Source organism: Triticum dicoccoides, chromosome 5A (assembly GCF_002162155.2).
Source record: "Triticum dicoccoides isolate Atlit2015 ecotype Zavitan chromosome 5A, WEW_v2.0, whole genome shotgun sequence".
In the NCBI taxonomy this organism is placed as follows: domain Eukaryota; kingdom Viridiplantae; phylum Streptophyta; class Magnoliopsida; order Poales; family Poaceae; genus Triticum; species Triticum dicoccoides.
In genome coordinates this window covers 98,525,371-98,544,786 of record NC_041388.1, presented here as the reverse complement: position 1 = coordinate 98,544,786, position 19,416 = coordinate 98,525,371, and the positions used below count along the sequence as shown (strand labels likewise).

General features: G+C 44.7%; 1 protein-coding gene across 1 annotated transcript in view; it reads right to left on the bottom strand.

Moving 5' to 3' along the window:
- Positions 1-3,716: 3,716 nt before the first annotated feature.
- LOC119299747 (DNA repair protein RAD50-like) overlaps positions 3,717-19,416 on the bottom strand; it is a 22,126-nt gene continuing 6,426 nt past the window's right edge. Inside the window, exons 14-27 of the mRNA XM_037576898.1 lie at positions 14,434-14,548; positions 14,222-14,351; positions 13,914-14,123; positions 13,045-13,253; positions 11,315-11,516; positions 8,124-8,293; positions 7,721-8,045; positions 6,598-6,723; positions 6,465-6,517; positions 5,232-5,382; positions 5,090-5,152; positions 4,852-4,985; positions 4,644-4,772; positions 3,717-4,116 (exon numbers count right to left, since the gene is read on the bottom strand). Coding sequence (XP_037432795.1) covers positions 4,077-4,116; positions 4,644-4,772; positions 4,852-4,985; positions 5,090-5,152; positions 5,232-5,382; positions 6,465-6,517; positions 6,598-6,723; positions 7,721-8,045; positions 8,124-8,293; positions 11,315-11,516; positions 13,045-13,253; positions 13,914-14,123; positions 14,222-14,351; positions 14,434-14,548 — 2,057 coding nt within the window. The 3' untranslated portion in view covers positions 3,717-4,076. The remainder of the gene's footprint in view (positions 4,117-4,643; positions 4,773-4,851; positions 4,986-5,089; positions 5,153-5,231; positions 5,383-6,464; positions 6,518-6,597; positions 6,724-7,720; positions 8,046-8,123; positions 8,294-11,314; positions 11,517-13,044; positions 13,254-13,913; positions 14,124-14,221; positions 14,352-14,433; positions 14,549-19,416) is intronic.

The following is a 19,416-nucleotide window of genomic DNA, read 5'->3' as shown; positions in this document are numbered from 1 at the left end:
GGAGCAACTGGAGCCCGACAAGGAAGGGAGGCGAGGGCGGGGGGGGGGAGCCGCCGAAGGCACACCGGCGCCCCGGTGCGCGGCGGAGGTCGACGGGGAAAGGGGTGGAGGTGGCACAACACAGGCCAGCCGAGGCGCCGCGCCACCACCTTCCTGGGAGCCGGCGCGGCTTCGCCGGCCGCTCCTCCGGCGGCGGCGAGGAGGCGGGATGAGGTGGTGAGGGGGCCGCGGCGGCGTGGCTAGGGTTCCCCCCCGCCGCCGCCGGGGGAGGCGAAGCGGGGGTCGCGGGAGGGGTTAGGTTGCGGGGGTCCGTATCCGATAGGTCATTTCCTTCTGTTTGGCCCGCCCAACAATGGGAATAGGAACAAAGTTCCATCCAGTAAATAGATCATATATAGCAGGTAGCACGAATATTACTTTTTATGTTAATGATGATCCATGACACACAAAAAAAATGAAGAAAGGCAAAAGGCTTGCCTTTACATTAATTAAGTAGGGGGAGAAAAGCAAGGTTCACTACAGACCTCTCACAAAGCACATTGGCGAGAGGAATAGCACACCGAATTCTATTCATAGAAAGCCTGAACCCAAACACCAACGAAAAAACAGGAAACCTAACAACCCTCATGTGAATTACTCTCCCAATATCATGAAGCTCAAATGCTTGGCGCCGGTCTTCTGCCATAAACGTGACTCGCCCTTGAGTTTTGACAGAATGGTCTTTGGGTGGGCCTGGACATGGTGGAAGACGCGAGCATTCCGCTCATTCCAAATCTGCCAAGAGATCAACATGGCAAGGGTCCCCACGCAAGCATTCCGCTCATTCCATGACACAAATAAGTTTGCATATATCTCGAGGACATAAAGATGTGTGTCCTTCTGATCATAACATATACAGATAAATAAATGATAACATATCCACTTCTCTACTTGTAGCTATTTATTAACCACCATACATTTAGCGAAACATGAAGTTGGTAGCCAAACAACTTTTATTGGGAAACTGCACCATGCCTTCCAAACTTTGGTATAAAAGACACCAACAAAATGGAATCAATGAAACATAAGGGAAACAGTGGACATTGAACAATAAAGAGCATAATATTATTAGGAAGCTAAACATAGAAGGGTGGCCAGTCCTCCTTAACATCGAACTGAAGCTTAATGCTCGAGTAGATTCATAGCAACTCAAGAGGATCTACGTAATAAACACATTTGAAACAGAAGGAATAATCACAAGTGATAATTTACTTTGGATACTTTATATGCTTGTGTAGTCATGAGATCCACATAATAGCTTACTGTGATCTCAAACATAAATATAGGTGTGGCTCTTTGTGAATGCCGAAATGTATCAATTCTGGCACATCTGAACTCACCTATCATTGTTTGGCACAGTAAGGAATTAAGTCAAAAAAACATATTTATCCAAATGATTGTAGAAATATCCACCAATCTCTGTATATATAGTTTTCTGTGACCAAAGCTTGAATCTGCATGGCGGTCCCTAAGCGCCTTGCCACATAAGCAGCATGATACTAATTCAGGAGCAAGCACACAGATAGGAAAAGTTCATGAAAACATGTATCTTGGAGTAGATTCTAGAGATGAATCTTGACATTTGGCACAATTTTATACCATGATAGTCTCGGGACCAAGGATGCAAGGGGAAACCTAGCCATCAAGTTGAAATAATAGGATTGCCTGAACTCCCACATTGAACTATGGAATGAGTACATAAGATTGATTGGCGATCAATCATCTCTGAAATATCTCTATTTAACAATATCAATATTCAATAAAGGAATTATAGATGGATGAGGCAGTAAGCCCTGTTCTCATGAACAACATCCCGTGGTAAGAACTTATACGCTCTTTTCATGTACTTGGCATGTGGCAAGTCTCACTTTTTCTGTCATGGTTTTTTTGGATCCTAAGATGAATTCTGATATAAAAAGAAGTGAGAAGAATAGAATAGGTAGTTCAAAGTAAAAAAATAAGTGATTGTTAATAATTCCCGCAGGAAAAGAGTTCACTCTTTTTAAAATTTCAGTTTCTAAAGATATAAAATAATGAGAAACCTGACAACAAGACATGTAAATCAAACTTAAAAACAAGTCATCGTACTGATTTTGCCACAATTTTTTTAATCCCTTCTGAAAGTTATACTGTGAACATCTAAAATAGCGAGAATTCCTGTTAACAGTTTATTGTGTTGAGCCCAGGTGCTCTGATTTTGACAGCAGGTTCTCTATAGTTCAGGTACCATTCTGCTCCTAGTGATTTTTCAGATGAACATGATGAGTCCAAAATTATCCAGCACATCAACTTGTAAATGCACAACGCAGACCCATGGAGCAAAACAAAAAGAAGCCAAGACACCGTTTATCTCCCATTCTCTCTGTGTATACATCTTAAGTTTCTTAACATATTATCCTAGATAGTAGCACATAGCATGCAAACTATTTGATGGCAATGGCTAGCAAAAAACATGGATCTGGACGAAAATAATTTATACTTTTTTCTTTTTAATTCAGGCCTCGAGCATTGCATGATACTGAATCTAGCACATGCAAGGCAAAAGGAAAGCATAAGCACGATTAGAGTTCAACAAAAGCTAACATGTCGACTGTTGGCACTCATTCAGTTGGTCAGTCCTCTATATATACAGAGATTGGCGGGCCATGATAGACCGTCACAATGATTGTAGAAATATCCACCAATCTCTGTATATACAGTCTCCTATGGTAAAAATGCAGTAATCACCTGTGAATCGTGGATAGCCCTACCCAGTCCTCGTCCGGAGCTTGCTCACGCCAGCCGCACCCAACCCACACTCTGCCCGTCTACCATCGTCGTCCTCGCTCGAGCTCTCCCGGGTCATACCGGAGCATCACCGCCCAGCTACACCTCTCTAGCCGACCCCTACCTGCGCTCCGCCAACCTCACTTCCACCTCGCCCACGTCGGACCCAAACACCACCATTCCTCCCTGAACTCCACCGTGGCCGCGGCACATGCCCAGACTTGCCTTCCCAGATCTTTACCACTGGCCCGTGCCCATGACAGATCTACGAGAAGAAAGCAGAGGTTACAGAGGGGAGTGAATAATCAAACCGGAATTCGTAGCGATGCACGGCAAGGAGAACATGCCAGCAGTAGGCGGAGCAGCGGTGTCGATGACGGACAGCAAGATAGCCTCGGGCGGCCCACGACTCAGGGAGCTGGGCGGCAAGGAAGTACTGCAGGCGCGGCAGATGTGTGGGGAAGGCATGATTCCGGGGAGACAACCTCGTCCACCATCGCCGAGGAGTCCCCATGCCCACTTCGGCTGACTACCGTCAAATGGCAGAAAAGCATCAAGAAGTAAATCTGGAAGGAGTTTTTTTAGGCTATCTGGGGGGAAGGGAACTGAAGGCGGAAGCAAATAGAAAAAGTGACAAGAGCAGCAGCCTCACGTGAAAAGGAAACCATGGCACGCACCGTGCACCGACCCTAATCACCCCTGCCAAATAGACCCCACAGCGTTCTAAGCAACCCAGATTCACCAGGAGGCAGTAATTCCTGGGAGCTTAGAAACTGTACTGATACATCTTACATTATGAAATTTTATTTATCAAAATGCAGGTGCTATAAATGAAGGGAGAGTATATACTGCTTTTTTCCAACTTTTTCTAGGGGTGGAAAAAATATTTTTGACATAAAAAAAAGGGCTCCTGGATATCAATTTCCTCTTGCGAGGAATGATTTCTGGAAGAAAAGCAACCGTGCATTCTTCCAATAATCCTTTTTTTTCATTTTAAGACAACCCTTTTTGTCATGAGACGACATCAGAGTGGAGGCTGCATTAGAAGTCAATTCAAGAATAAAGGGCGAAGAGACAAGTCATAACACAGTACCACCTCCAGATTATATACAAGAATAAGCAGGCAATTGCATGCACAGAAACCAAACTAAGGAACTACTAGTTCGCTGGTACCCATTTCTCTCCATGACAGCCCATCATAGTGAACCGCACCCACTTGGCCGGTAAAGGAGGATTAGCACTGAGAGCATATATGTTCCAAGCAACCATCGTCAGTCAAATATCTCTTGGGCTTCTATTTTGCTGTGTTGCCTGCAGGATTTGGTCAAAGGTAATATTAGCGCCAAAAGCCAAATACTACGAGACTGAATATATTTATCTTATTCAAAGTATCAATCATTGCACAAATTTATGAATATTATCCAAGAAACCAAATAATATCAGCAGGTCTCCAGACAACTTCAACATGTCTCTTAGGTCCACACGATTCTGAACAACAACGCAAGAACAATAGAATTGCAATGCCATGTAAACATTGAATCCTACAGAATTGAATTTGCAGGAATGCTTGTTTGATTGCAACAGAGGCGGGGAAATGATTCTTCCCAATGGATTTTTCTACCATAAAATGTAATGCAGTGGAATGCTTAGGAAAAATCCAATGGGGTATACAATCCGACAAATCAAACAAACCTCATAAGGAGAATTTCCTAAGGATTTCAACCCTCCAGAATGCCTATGAATACCCTTTGAATTTGAATCAAAGAGGCCTTACAGACGGAAGTGCAAACACTGGACGCACAGAAAACTATGCAAGAGACAACACTGCATGAACTTACTGCTCATCCTTGGAGATTCGGTAATACTTCTCGGCAAGTTGCCTCTGACCAATAAGCTGAGCAAACCGCTCATCGTGGGTGATTATAATCAGCTGGAAGTTCTCCTGGCCTTTCCTACTCTCCATTATTCTATGGCACACACAAGAGACTCTGTTAATGGTAAAGCTCCAAATAATAATAAATTTAATCGCCATGCCTGAAAGTTTACCTCAATAGGGCAGCAGCTAGGCTCTCAGCATTCGGTCCATCAAGATTGGTGGTTGGCTCATCCAGAGCTAATATGCCACAATTCAGACAGAATGTCTCTGCCAGTGCGAGTCTGATTATAAGAGAAGCAAGCACCTGAACAGCAGTGGAGATAACCATGAGATTTGTAGGATTGTTTACGATTCATAAGATCATGCTAGCTGAAGTTTATGACAACAAAAGAAACAAAACAAGTTTACCTTCTGACCAGCACTGCATCGCCCTCGCATTTCCAGCTCAGCACCACCATTTTGCATGACAACCTACAATGCAGTTCAAACAGCCAAATGTAACAGTTGTCCAAGCAATCAGTTAGTAAAACGTGTAGCTAATTTAACTTACACGGTAGCTATATGATCGAGTGCCTGCACCCTCAGAATCAGAATTGATGCTTATGCAATCAATATCTTGGCCTCTGTATGTCTGCTGCCACAATTCCTTAATTATTTTATTTATCTCCTCCATTTTCATGGTATGGAACCGCATAAGAGCCCTACAGAAATACAAGTGTGCCATCATAAAGAAAGTTACGAAGCATCCATATATTTTATGGATAATTTTAATTTTAAGAAAAAAATACTCTATGTTGTACTAATCCCTCCACCTTGCCGTCTTTATCTTGGTTTCATGATTTCTTAATCTATCCAGAAAGAAAAATGACTAGAATTTTGATATTAGTAAGAGTAAATTTAGAAACGATATTGGACAAGTGAAATGCCCATCTTCAGATGCAACACAGTTTCAAGCTAAAATGTCGGTAGTTACTACCGTGAAGAAGTATAAGAGTGAGATCACTAAAGTAGTGATCTAAACACTCCTATATTTCTTTACAGAGGGAGTACTGATTAATGACAACTAACTGGTGACTACTAGGGTTAAGTCTTATGACATCAAATTCAACTCTGGTATACATCCAGAACTAGTCATGTGTCAGTAGTGATGGGTATTATGGTTCAGTTTTACGGACTCAACGCTGATGCCATATTAGGTTGCATGCACCAACCCAAAAGCGAGTTCTTTTATATCATGCAGGGTACAGGCTCATTTGTTAGTGTTAATCTAGCATTGTGTTTCCCTTATTTATGAGTCACACGTACTTCTATACAGAATAGCCCAATGGTGACCAGTAATAGTACATCAGACCCATTTCATAACAGAAAGTATGTCTGAATTTTGAAATTTTGGTTCATAAAGACAGGAGCACAATATACATGAAAATATGGAAACTTGCAATGTTTTGAGTTCACAAAGTGTTTGACATGGTAAGAATAATGGTGTAACCCGCCATATTTTCAGCCTATCACCAAGGGAAGCAAGTCTATCATTAAGGCAAAGAACAGAAAATTTTACTCCCCCCGTTCCAAAATACTTGTCGTGGTTTTAGTTCAACGACAAGTATTTGGACACTGTGTTTTGCTCGCAAAGTCACGAGTTTGTTAGCAATGCCATTGACCATGGCGTTTACCTGTCTAACCTAAACGCCATATCATGCTAAAATTTCTGCGAGGAGTCATTTTTGCCTCAACTATCAGTGGAAGGTCAGATTTGTCGTTTTTGCCGTGAAAGCATACTCACTTGTCCAAAGCAGCATAGTATCGGTCCAAGTCCTTATTTGCCATCTCAGTTGTCTGCAACCACATCAGCTTCCTCATCAAGTAATAAGATCATAAAGCTGGAGAAACTGAACCTAGAAGATCATGCCACCTACCTTTAGTTGAAGAAGTTGGTTAAAATATCTCTTCTCAATATCCTTGTATTGTGTCTGTTTAAGTTCAAGTTTGTGCTTTGAAATATTACTTTGGTAAACAGAAATTGTTCCTTGACACCTATTATACTGCAGGGATTGCCAAGAAAATCAAATATCAAGGTGTCAGCCATATTTGATAGAGTTTCATACTAAGAAATAGAGTAATATGTATGGTGCGCCGTTGAACTTCCAAAGTTGTGTCACTTAGATACTTGCACTATGAAATTGCTCATTTTAGACCTTCTGTGCACAAATCAATTAGGCCAGGACATCTGATGACTCACTAATTTACCATAAGGACTAACACATGCATTTTCATATTACCAGGACCTGGGCGGCACACCTATGAACTATGTTTTTAAGGCGTCGCCTAAGCGTCGCCTAGTCGTCGCCTAAGCGTCAAGGCGCCCCAGGATGGCAAGGCGTCTACCCCGCCTTAGACAGACATGAAGTGTACGGCTGTGGCTGCCCTAGTTCTGGCTGCTCCTGGGGCTTGGAGATGACGGCCCCGCTGTCTCCCGGCACCATGAAGAGGAGGGAGGACTGGGGGCTCCTGGGGCTTGCTGCTGTGAGGGAGAAGGGTGGGGCCATGAAGAGGAGGGAGGGAGGACCAGAAGGGTATGGCTTCGTGGCGGCTGTGGTGGGAAAGAAGGGAAGGAGATAGTGGAATTAGGTCACGGGGGTGTATATGGCCACTAGATGGGCTTTTGGGCCACTGGGAGGTGCATAAGTAGTGGCCCATCTCTCAGCCATTGCTCTTTTTCTAGTATTAATATGTGCAGACCTATTGATGACTCTTTTCCTGCAATGTTTAAGGCGTTGCCTTGCCTCGCCTTACCGCCTCGCCTTGGCGCTTAGGCGTCAGAGCGGCCCTCCTCCGCCTTATGACGCTTTACCGCCTTAAAAACATAGCCTATGAAAAGTTGAAGGACGGGCGTACATTATTTTTACTCTTAAGAAATACGTAATATATGTACTAGCTGGCCAAATGCATGTTCATGATTCCCTAAATAGGTATGAGAAAAGAATGGCATCTTATTAGAGACAAGTTTGCCAATTATTAGGAATGAGAGAAACACAATACCTCTGAAAGAAGCCTCTCCTTTTCTTGAGCATGCCGCTTAAGATCAGCTTCTATAGTAGACATGCTGCCGATGGAAAGCACATTATCTTCAAGTAACTCGATATCATGAGTAAGTCGATCCACTTCAGCCTTTGTTTTCCTGTAGTTCAGATTGTCATCAATGTTTCTTTTCAATTGATCTTGGCTCCGTAATAGCTGTTTGCTCTTGTCAAGCTCAACCGAGATGTCTTGCTTTCTTGCCTCACATTTCTGTAACTGAGACAGGGATAGGGTATGCCTTTCCTGCAACTCATTAAGCTTCTCTACTTTGTTTGAATCCAGGTACCTAAGAGAATATATTTTTAGACAAAGTAGTTAGTAAAGGGGGGACAAATTGAAAGAGCGGGAGTGGGAAAATATATACCCTTTGATGCGTGTGTTAAGGGTTCCAAGTACATCGATTTCTTGCTGGAATCCCCTTTTTCTTTCTGCCAGCTGATCATACTCCTGATCAAACCTTTCCTTCAAAGCTTTATATTCTTGCAACAAGCTTTCTCTCTCTTTTGACAATGGAACAAGAGCTTCTTCTAAATGCTGTGTCCATAAGAAATAAACATTTAGCATGTATTAGATCATCATGCACAAGCGCAAGAGTTGCAGTGTCACTGATGCACAAAACTACATAGGAGTACGACAGAAAGAATAATGAGATCATGCCTTCAGGGTTAAAATCTAGACCAACTGTCACAAGTTAATTTGCATGCACCCAGTACTACCCAAAGTTGGTCAAGAGAGCTGTAAGCCCATGACAGTAAACTGATCAAACTAGTGGGTGGCGAGACCTGACTGTTTACTAACAGTAAGTCAATGGCCAGCACCAGCCAGTTAATACTCCCTCCGGTCCTTTTTAGTTCGCATATAAGATTTGACTGAAGTCAAGCCTCGTAAAGTTTGACCAGCTTTGTAGAAAACAGTGTCAACATTCACAATCTGAAATCAATACCACTAGATGTGTCATGACTTAAAGTTTCATATTATATTAACTTTAGCATGGCAGATGTTGATATTTTTTCATATAAATACGGTCAAACTTTGTGAAGTTTGACTTCAGAGAATTCTAATATGCAGAGTAAAAAGGACCGGAGGGAGTATTACCCAGTTCCATATGAAACAGTGACCTACAACTGCACAAGTTATGTATCTACTCCGTATTATATTATTAAAATAGAAGTCAAACAAGCCATTACGTTAATCCACATAGGCTAAAAAAATATTACCTATTGATCTAAATTACAACAATTGATAAGAGTTATGTACAACAATATTGGTGTACATAGACACGTCTCATAGGACACGTACAATGTGCATAGACAAGTTCCATCGGACACCCATGGTCATACTGTAATAATATATTCGGAAGGTACACATACTACGTCTACTTGGATTGGCATATACGATTGGTGTCCGGCTAGACTTCCATCTAATACAACTTGCACGTGATTGACCTTTTGGTTACGGAAACTCTAGATGGCACTAAAATAGCTTGGATTCCTTCCGAATCAAATGCATGCAGTAGACAGACAATTAATCAAGAGAATTTTTAATAGGGAAGGTGCACTGTTGTCAGAAATTAATCTGTGTGCTCCGTTGATTGCTCAACAGCTCGATCAGACATGACGGAATGCAGCCCAATAGATTAGTATTAGAGTCTCAGCCATGGGTATGCATGCATGCAGTGACATTACCGACGATCTCAGCCATGACTGCACACTAATCGACTTAACACACATATTTACAATTGATTTTGTATAGACTTATTTTCAAAAAGATTAAGAGGAAATATTGCAGGAAGATGTGATCACCTTTTTTGGTTTATAACAAAAGAGACAATTATAAGAAGAATACGACACGTGACACACAAAGTTGGCTTGATAGATTGCAATTATTTACAAGAACTCTTTTAACAAAATGGAAGTTACTTCACAAAAAAATGCAAATTAAGTGTGGTCTGTTTTGAGACATGTGGAGACAGAAACCACAAGGTTTAATTATGAATCGTAGTTTAGACTGAATTCTCGAGGAAAAATAGCAATTAAGTACAAGTCACCATTTAGATTAAATTCCCAGAAATTTTATTATCAATCTTATGGTTAAGTTGATAGATATCAGGCAATAAAGGTGTCAAAGAGAAATTCGCAAAGCCTATTAATAAATTTGGTATCAATTTTTATGCATAGATAATATCAAATTCATAAAGGGCTAAAACCTATTTATTTTTCTTATTTATCCTTAATGATTTATCAACATTATGGTCACGGGACAAGGAAAGAAATCTTATAATATTATAAATATTAAGTCTACCATTCAAATGTGTGACCTATAAGCAACCATATGTATCGGCATGAACATACAAGCAACCATGAGAGGGACAGAGAGAGAGAGAGATGATGATGTTCGTAATGAGGCGGACATGGTGGTGACGTACAAATTAAAACTACCTTTGAGTGATGGTCAAGGCGACACCAAAAAATCTTATCAGGAGGACAAAAACTTCTATTTACTAAATTCCAAATAAGAAATAAGAAGCAAGAAATAAAAGGTGTTAGCAAATTGGTCTTATTGCAAACAGTAAATACTAGAAAATTTATATGGACCAGCATTGCTTTAAATATACTCCCTCCATCCAAAAATACTTGTTGGAAAATGGATAAAAATGGATGTATCTAGAAGTAAAATACGTCTAGATACATCCATTTCTCTGACAAGTATTTCTGAACGTAGGCAGTACATAATAAAACAAAAAGAAAACTATTATTTGTCGATAAAATCTATAATTATTCTCTCTATAAAAATTCAGAATAAGGAATAAAGAGAGGTAGCTAGCATCTTTTCTTAAATCAGACATTACATAAAATTTGCTGTAGATATATGGTCAAGGAAAATAGAAATTTCATACTGTGGATAAAACTACAACCATTTTCTATATAAAAGTCAAGAAATACAAATAACAATTTTTCTATTACGAACTATGTATAAAAAGTTATATAAACGTAAGTGGAGATTGTATAGACAATTCAACATACAAACGACCGCTGGAATAAAAATAGCAATTCACTGACATCCGATAACATGCAATATGTAGCGATGAAAAAAATCATCAAAGTAATATGCATGTATGGACATGCATGTGTTGTTCTAGGAACTGAACAATATGAATGGTACAGATGTATCAACATGAATGGTTTTTTTTTCATATAGGAAAGTAGTTTGACATGAATCAAGCGGGGATAACCAAAATTATTAATGAATTGGTTAACACCGGTCAATGTAGTTCATGAGGACTAGAAGCAAGCGAGATGTGGTAGGTTGAGAAGTACCAACATGTCATGTAGAGGAAAAACATATCATTATGAAAGAAGAATCGACCGCCCAATACTAATGTGGCATGTCTACAAGCTTGTGTATCATGCAAAAGAAACATGTTGCCAGCGTATCTTATATCTCTTTGTGTATGCCAAAGAATACAACTTGACAGAAACGCACGGGCATATGTGCTAGTCACTAGAGAATATTAACTGGACCAATATTGCAGATAAATGGAAGTTCAATGAATACCTTCTGATCTAGGATCAGTTGCTCCTTTTCCTCGGCAAAATGTACCAAATCTTCTTCAGCCTTTTTGAACTTCAGCAATACACTTGAAGCTCTTAGTTTTTCTGCCCTAAGAGCATGCCACCGCATCTGAGCATTTGATAGATCCTCGCTAAGCATTTTTTGCTGATCCCTGAGATCGTCTACTTCACCAGTCAATGTGTCCCTGCCAGACAGAAGTAAACAAACCAGTATAGTTGAGCCTCCAAGAGCAAGTCATAAAAGAAGTAAGACTAAACTAATTCAAATGTTTCATGGGTGACGGATTGAATATTCAACATTTGAACGCACTTAGCATATGTTTGGTTGATCACCAAAACCAACCCTACCAATATTTCATCAATGACCAATGTTTTGGCTCTTTCTTGCATAATGTCAAACATACATGCCGGCTCCTTGGCCAACACTAGTTCATTTTTTCTTGCCAGCTTTGGCCAAAAAATGGGCCCAAAAACAATTTTTTGGTGGGATTGGCTTGGGCTCAAACCGAACACACCCTGCGAACACTACGGATGCAAGAAAACCCGCTTCATGTGCAAGTCTGGTTACTGAGTTGTTTGATGTTTGCAGTTGAACTAACATCTCACATTTTGCAGGCCTGCTCCTGCATCCCTAGCGCACACAGTTGCAGAATGTGTAAACCAAAACATTTAAACATCCCTAATAACCTGTATTTGTGTGCTTAGTTGTGTAGGTAGCCAGTATAATATGGACCTCCACATAAAAATATGAAACGGATAGTTCTCTGTAGAAAAGGCAGCATCTATGAGGATGCAGAATGAATCCTTCACCAAATTCAATTGATAGCTATACAACAAATTAATCAGGGTAAAAGTGTATCCATGTGTGTGTCACAAAAGGAATATCCTCCTTCATTGGCAAACCAGAAAAGCTTAAGCACTTGTTTCATTTCACAGGCCAACAAAAAAGGAATAGTCTATGAACATGATAGAAGCACATAAAGAAACTATTCTCAGTCTTTCACTTATGTGAGAACAGGCTTTCTTTAAATCCCATCCAGAGAACCAAAGCAACACTGACGGCACACATGCATCATGCATATGCTCTATTTACCGTTAGGAAAGAGAAGGAGGAGCTGCAAGCTCCTCTCAAAGCTTCACCTAGACTCTCATGTATAGATCACCGCATAGCCATGTCTCCTCTACCTTCGTAAAATTCTCTCCTCTCATAAATATTTTTATGTTTCTATCTCTATGTTTCTTTCATCAAATTTACTGTCAAGGCCTCCCATACAGTTTTCAGTTCAGAAAAAAAAAAGGAAACGAATAGAGAAGAGAACACAAAAGGGCAACGATATACATGGTAAGTTTGGTTGGACGATGATGTGGATCAAGGATGGTTGGGATGGACCATGGGTGAGAAAATAAAAAGAAGAAAAATTAAGGAGCTACACGGGAACGCTGAGATTAATTCTTGCATGCTAAAGAAGAAAAACGCACCCTAAAGAAGTCTCCTATGTTATGTTCCATAAATCAAAAAATGAGTTACTGGAGCTAGAAGGGTCTCAAGTGGTGGGGGTAAGGGAGAGTCATTTTCTAATCCCCTTGATACTAGAACTAGAATTTAGTTGCCTGAACTACTTTCTCAATTCCCCAACAGAGGGTCTTATAATTCTAGGCCATGGAAATTGCATCTGAGTATTAGCAAGATTGTTCCCCGTAGAAAATCATTACCTTGCCCTCTGCACAGAGATCAGCTCCAACTGAATTTCGTCGACAGATTTAACACCTTGGCCACGAGAATCAAGCTTATATTCAAGATCTTTGACTTGTGGTTCTAACTCCTGTATTTCTTGCACATGCCTGTCAATAGTATCAACTGGACGTAACAAGATTTCCACTCCATCCCTGTCCATTTTAACTTGAGCAAGAACACTCACAAGCTGCAACGCATCAAGCATACAAGTCAAAGCAAAATAGAAAAGACATCATGAATTATGTTTATAACAGATGCTACTGCTTGGTAACTAAAAGTAAAAACCCATGTTTCTCTGGAGGCAGTGCACCTGAAGTGCATTTGCAAAGTGAAGTTTCTCAAATGACAGTGCGACTATCTAAAATACCAGACCATTATATCAATTACCCAAAGTACAGAAATTTTCCTCAATTTCATGAAAGAAGTCAATCCAACAGCACACATTGTCGAAGTGCTTAAGCTTAAGAACAGCCCAAACAACCATCATATGGATGTGACCTAGGAGATTTGCAAACAAAATAATCTACCAGCCCTCTGAAGAGGATGAAACATTCCATGGCCTAGTCCCAGAGAGCATAATATCTACACAAGTAGACTTGTACATCTGTATTATAGACTGATTTACTACATCTTGACACTTGACGTGGAGAAAGGGTCGCTAGAGTTATGCCTCAGGAGTGGAGAATCTTCATCAGGACACATAGTAGAGCTAAGAAATATTTCAGTTTGAGAGTAATTTGGTTAACAGAAACACAGGTCATCTAAGGTATTACGTCCGACTGTGTCTATCTTTATTTTGCGTATGATGAGAACAGAAAATAAAGTGCTGTCAATAGGGAGGACTAACATCATCAGATATCTGTTCCTTCTCACTTTTATCTGCCGAAAGTTGTTCCAAATCCTTCTCTGCTAAAGGTATAGTCTCTTTCTCCAGTTTCACATATTCATCATAAATCACACGGAGATTATCCAATTGATTGAATAAGTCTTCAGCAACTGATAAGTTCTCTGCCAGCACTTTCAAGCGCTCTGCGGTACTTGTACCTGTTGTCCTTTGCTGAAAGATGCAGCATACAACAGAAAGAAATCATCCACCACAAAGTAACTCTAATCAAATGAAAAATGCAGCACTCTTATGCTTACTAGATTACCCACCTTCTTTACAAAGAGGTCCTCTTCATCAGGTGTGAAAGCACGATCACAGCAAGGACACTTGTGATGCTGGCGGGCCACTTTTTCAAAAGGTTCATACATTTGGCGCATTCCCTTAGCATAACTGAAATTACTGCAAATAGGAAGAAAGCATTGAATTTGGGCGTCATAATGAGGTGTGGCTTAAAGAGATAGCTACAGTTATGGATACCTACTTTGTCTGTTTATCTCTCTCGTCCATGGCATCTTTCAGAATCTTGGGGTAAGCGTTGATGTCAACAGATACCTTAGAAATGGATTGAAGTTTCGAGTTCAGATGCTTTCTTTTTGCTGCACGAGAGATAACATTTACCCATAAAACTGCAGTATTGGCAGAATAAATAACTAAAGCCTATGGAGTTTTTGCTTAGAATTTTAGTACATATCAATATATTATTTCTCTTAGCGAGACACTTGGATGTTGACCTAGGTGGGCAAGCCAATTCGTGCTTCAGTTTAACTCGGTTAAATCGAACAACTAATGGCTTGTGTGACACATTGGTTTGATACTGCATTCATCAAATTGAAACACTAGTTACCCTTGATCCCTATGTAGTGACAGTTGGAACCACTACAAGGTTTATACTACACTATGAGATAGAAATCGAGCATGCACAATAGTGCAATGTGGTGCATTGTCCAAGACATTCCTTCGACATGATAATCAAAATGGATCTTTCACATACTTTGATCACCTTCACTTTGTTCTGGATTAGAATGTAACTGTAGGTCAGGGAAATTTTGCCCAAGGAACAATTTCAACTGCATAGACTCTACTTAGTTGGCAGTGAATCTGTCACTGTTCCAACATAGCAACTCAAAATGATGGAATGATAATACATCTTGCCCATTCCGCGGGTAGGGCCAGCCCTGACGTGCACCTGGCCGCCTCTGCTGACCAGCCACCTGGGCCCCGCGCGCACACTCCCGAGGGCGGGGACGCGCGCCTCATCCCGGATCGCTCTCCCGCCAGGGACCTGGGCCCAGCCACGACTATTCTGCAACGCCCCCAGGCCCAGCCCACCCCACCCCGTCCAGGCCCGCCATCGTCCCTCACACGCCGGCTAGCGGACGCCATGGCCCAATCCTATCGGCCTCCGGAAGATTTGCCTCCCCGCCAGTCACCATGCGTCGGCCACGCGCTCGTGCCTCTGCGTCGCGAACCCTCACGCTTGGCGAATTCCTGGCCGCCACCACCAAGCATATCTCTGCTGCCTTGCCGACTCCAGGGAAGAAGTCGCGCCGCCCCCTGAACTTCGCGCCATGCCGCGGCCGCTCGGCTGCGACCACACCCCCAACGGCGGCGCCGCCCACTGCTGAGAGACGCGCGCAGGTCCAGGTCTTGCGCACGCTTGGGATCGTTGGCATGAACTAGAGGATCACTTCAACCGAGATGAACGCATACGATGGCATGTTTGCGATGCCGATTCCGCTCACGGTGCTCAAGGCCTTTGCTTCCCTGGTCGATCGCGAGATCCCTGCAGGCATGTCCACCCTGCCAAGTGCACAGATGCAAGTCGAGCGTGCTCGCGCAAGTTAGGACGGTCCTGTAGCTTACTGGTCGATCCAGTGTTTATTGATCACGGCCTCAAGATTGCTGTGTGGAACGTGCGCGGCCTCAACGCGCGAGCCCGACGCTTCGCCGTCCGCTTGCTGCTTGACACCACCGCTGCTTTCATTGTATGCCTCCAGGAAACAAAGATGGAGTTGCTCTGCTCACGCGTCGTCCTGGACACCCTTGGCTCGGAGTTTGACGATTACACCTATCTCCCGGCACAGGGCACGCGAGGTGGCATTCTTCTAGCGTGGAAGAGCAGGGCCGTAACCATCACAGACCCACTGTTCACCACGAACGCCGTCACGACCAAGGTGACCACGGCCCCTGGTGTGCTCTGCTGGATGTCGGTTGTCTACGGCCCCCAGGAGGACACGGAAAAGATTGTGTTCCTGAATGAGCTCCGGGAGATACACGCGGCCTGCCCGGGACCATGGATGTTATGCGGCGATTTCAACTTGATCCTTCGCGATGAGGACAAGAACAATGGCAACCTGAACCGGCGCATGATGGGCAGATTTCGACGTCTTGTCAACGACCTCGCCCTGAAGGAGGTATACCTCAACGGACACCGGTTTACTTGGTCAAACGAGCAGTCCCCACCCACCTTGGTGCACCTGGACCGCGTACTCTGCACCTCGGACTGGGAGGAGGCACATGGGGAGTGCCATCTCCGCTGCCTTGCATCCGTCGTGTCGGATCATTGCCCGCTCCTGCTTGACTGCTCCCCCATGCCTGCTGCTCACCGACGTTTTCGCTTTGAGGATTACTGGCTGAGACTAGAGGGGTTCCACGACACGGTGGCCACAGCATGGGGCTCGGTCCATGCCGAGGACCCCTTCCACCGCCTCATGATTCACATGCAGGCCACAGCTCGCAGCCTCACCAGCTGGAGTGCCAAGTCGACGGGCAACATCAAGGATAAGATGGCCATCTCCTGGGAGCTCCTTGCGCGCTTCGACAAGGCTCAAGAGATTCGAGTGCTTACCCTTCCAGAAGCCTGGTTGCGGAAGCAGCTGAAATTCAAATATCTCGGTCTTGCGTCCCTCGAGCGCACCATTGCCCGGCAGCATGCACGCATCGCCACCCTCAAGGACGGCGACGCCAACGCTGGCTTCTTCCACAGGTAGTGTTCCTTCCGGAGGCAGAAGAATAGGATCTTCAGCCTGACGGTGGACGGGCGTGTGCTCACCGACCATGCTGAGATGGCGCGGGCAGCGTTCGAGCACTTCGACGGTATCTTGGGTACGTCCACCGCCCGTGATGTGACGATGGACTTGGAGCACCTCATTGATGCGAGTGATCTCGCGAGCCTCAACGCGCCCTTCTCGGCGGAGGAGGTCTGGGACGCTGTTAAGCGCCTCCCCGCCCATAAGGCACCGGGGCCGGATGGGTTCAGCGCGGAATTTCTCTAGGCTTGCTGGGGCATAGTCAGGCAAGACTTCATGGACATTTTCCAGCAGCTGTACATGATGAGAGGCCGTGGTTTCAGCAAGCTCAACCAGGCCCTCATTACCCTGCTGCCTAAACGCGCCGACACCCACCAGCCGCGCGACTACCGGCCGATATGCTTGATACATCTGGTGGCCAAGCTCTTCGCCAAAGTCCTATCGCTGCGCCTTGCACCTAGGCTGGACAGCCTGGTTAGTCGCAATCAGAACGCGTTCATCACCGGCCGCAGCCTACACGACAACTTCATTCTTGTCAGGCAATCGCTCAAGATGCTTCACCAACTTGGAGCCCCACGGATCATGCTCAAGCTCGACCTCACGCGTGCCTTCGACTCCCTATCTTGGCCGTTCCTCTTTGAGGTACCGCGCCAATACGGATTCGGAGACCGATTCCGGGAATGGCTCACGATCCTGCTATCAACGTCAAGCACCCACGTCTTGATCAATGGCGAGCCAGGCCCGCCGATTTGGCATCACAACAGGCTGCGCCAAGGTGACCCGGTGTCCCCACAGCTCTTCTTGCTCGTTGTGGACACTCTTGGCAGACTAATGCGTCGCGCCATTGACTCCGGTATTCTACAGCGGCTCCACCCACACCGGCATATCCCGACGATCTCCCTGTACGCCGACGACGTCATGTTATTCTGCCATGCCACGACGGGCGATGTGGCTGCCATCAAGGGTATCCTGACCCTGTTTGGCGAGGCGAGTGGACTAGAGATGAACTACGCCAAGAGTTCCGCCACTGTTCTCCATGGTGAACCCGCGCGGATGCGGTACTTGCCTAGCTTGGATGCCTGGTGGTGCAGCTCCCTGTTACTTACCTTGGCATTCCCCTGACGACGCGCCGCCCTACTGCCGCCCAGCTACAGTCATTGGTGGACTCGGTGGCCGCCAAGCTGCCATCCTGGAAGGCATGGCTCATGAATAAGGCTGGGCGCCTTGCTCTGGTCAAGTCGGTACTCAGTGCTATCCCCGTACATCAGATGCTAGCGTTCGCCCCTCCAAAGAAGACCCTTAAGCAGCTAGAGAAGATTCAGAGGGGATTCCTATGGGCTGGACGTGCCATTGCCAAAGGAGGGCACTGCCATGTCAACTGGCGACACGTTTGCCACCAAATTGAGTACGAAGGACTTGGGATGTGAGATCTGGAGCGTGCTGGGATGGCGCTCCGGCTCCGATGGCTATGGTTCGCACGTGTGGACACGGACCATGCTTGGCAGGGGCTTGACCTCCAATTCTCATCAGAGGAGTGTGCGCTGTTCTTCGCCTCCACCACCATGACAGTTGGGAACGGCCTGTTGGCCTTGTTATGGGAGGATCGCTGGATCAACGGGCAGTCCATTCGCGAGCTCACACCACTGCTGTACCTGTGCATCCCCAAACGGCAATGTAATTCTAGAACGGTGGCGGAAGGGCTGCTTGGGAACTCCTGGGCGCGTGACATCCAGGGAGTCCTCGGCCTCCACGAGATAGGCCAATACTTGATGATCTGGCAGAAGGTGTGCCATACCGTCCTATCGAACGACCCAAACCGGCTGCTATGGAGGTGGACGGCCAACGGCATCTACTCGGCGCAGTCCTGCTATGCTGTCTCCTTCCACGGCTCCACACGTTGCACCTCCTGGAAGCTAACTTGGAAAAGCTGGGCGCCACCACGGGTGAAATTTTTTCACTGGTTGGCGAATCAAGATCGCTGCTGGACGGCGGAAAGGCTCGCTCGTCGCGGACTGCAGCATCACCCCAGGTGCCTCCTTTGCGACCAAGCCACCGAAACAATTCAGCACTTGCTTCTGAACTGTCCCTTCGCTCGGCAAGCATGGCATGCCACCCTGTCCTGGCTGCGCCTGCCGATCCGTGCACCGACCAATGAGACCACTGTCATGGCATGGTGGCAGCAAGCGAACTCACACTCACCGGCAACGCATCGCAAGGCCCTCAGGTCTATTGCCTTGCTTGTTCCCTGGATGCTCTAGAAGCACAGGAACGCGTGTGTCTTTGACAATGCGACACCCTCAATTGATGTCCTAGTGGATAGGATTAAAGAAGAGGCCCGCTGCTGGGTTAGAGCTGGTGCCCAGGGGCTTAGGGTTGTTCTGCCCACATCCTGGGATGTACACTAACTGGCCAATGCTGTTGTAAACTCACCTCCT